General features: G+C 66.3%; 1 protein-coding gene across 1 annotated transcript in view; it reads right to left on the reverse strand.

Annotated features, from left to right (window-relative positions):
- The window catches only part of LRAT (lecithin retinol acyltransferase (phosphatidylcholine--retinol O-acyltransferase)), a gene marked incomplete at its 5' end in the record, with an annotated part of 1,068 nt that extends 788 nt beyond the window's left edge, over window positions 1–280 (reverse strand). Inside the window, 1 exon segment of the mRNA XM_010183913.1 lies at window positions 3–280. Coding sequence (XP_010182215.1) covers window positions 3–280 — 278 coding nt within the window.
- Window positions 281–285: the final 5 nt, after the last annotated feature.

Consider the following 285-nt stretch of genomic DNA (forward strand, 5'->3'; position numbering starts at 1 on the left):
CCATGGGGTGGACCAAGATCCGGCCGCCGTAGGCGAAGTCCTCCACCGTGTCCACTCGGATGCTGGCCGTTTTGGTGATGACCCCCAGGATGAGCCGCTTGTTGGTGACGACCTGCTGGATCTGCCGGCGGTCGGCGGTGAGGGCGGGCAGGATGTCGGGCATCAGGTGGGCGACGCGGTTCTCTCCCAGGTAGATGCCGAAGTGGATGAAGAGGGTGCGGGGCACCTCCAGCAGGTCCCCCCGCTTAAAGCAGCTGGTGTCGTAGTAACCGGGGGCTGCCGGCG

Source organism: Mesitornis unicolor, unplaced genomic scaffold (assembly GCF_000695765.1).
Source record: "Mesitornis unicolor isolate BGI_N332 unplaced genomic scaffold, ASM69576v1 scaffold40174, whole genome shotgun sequence".
Taxonomy (NCBI): Eukaryota; Metazoa; Chordata; class Aves; order Mesitornithiformes; family Mesitornithidae; genus Mesitornis; species Mesitornis unicolor.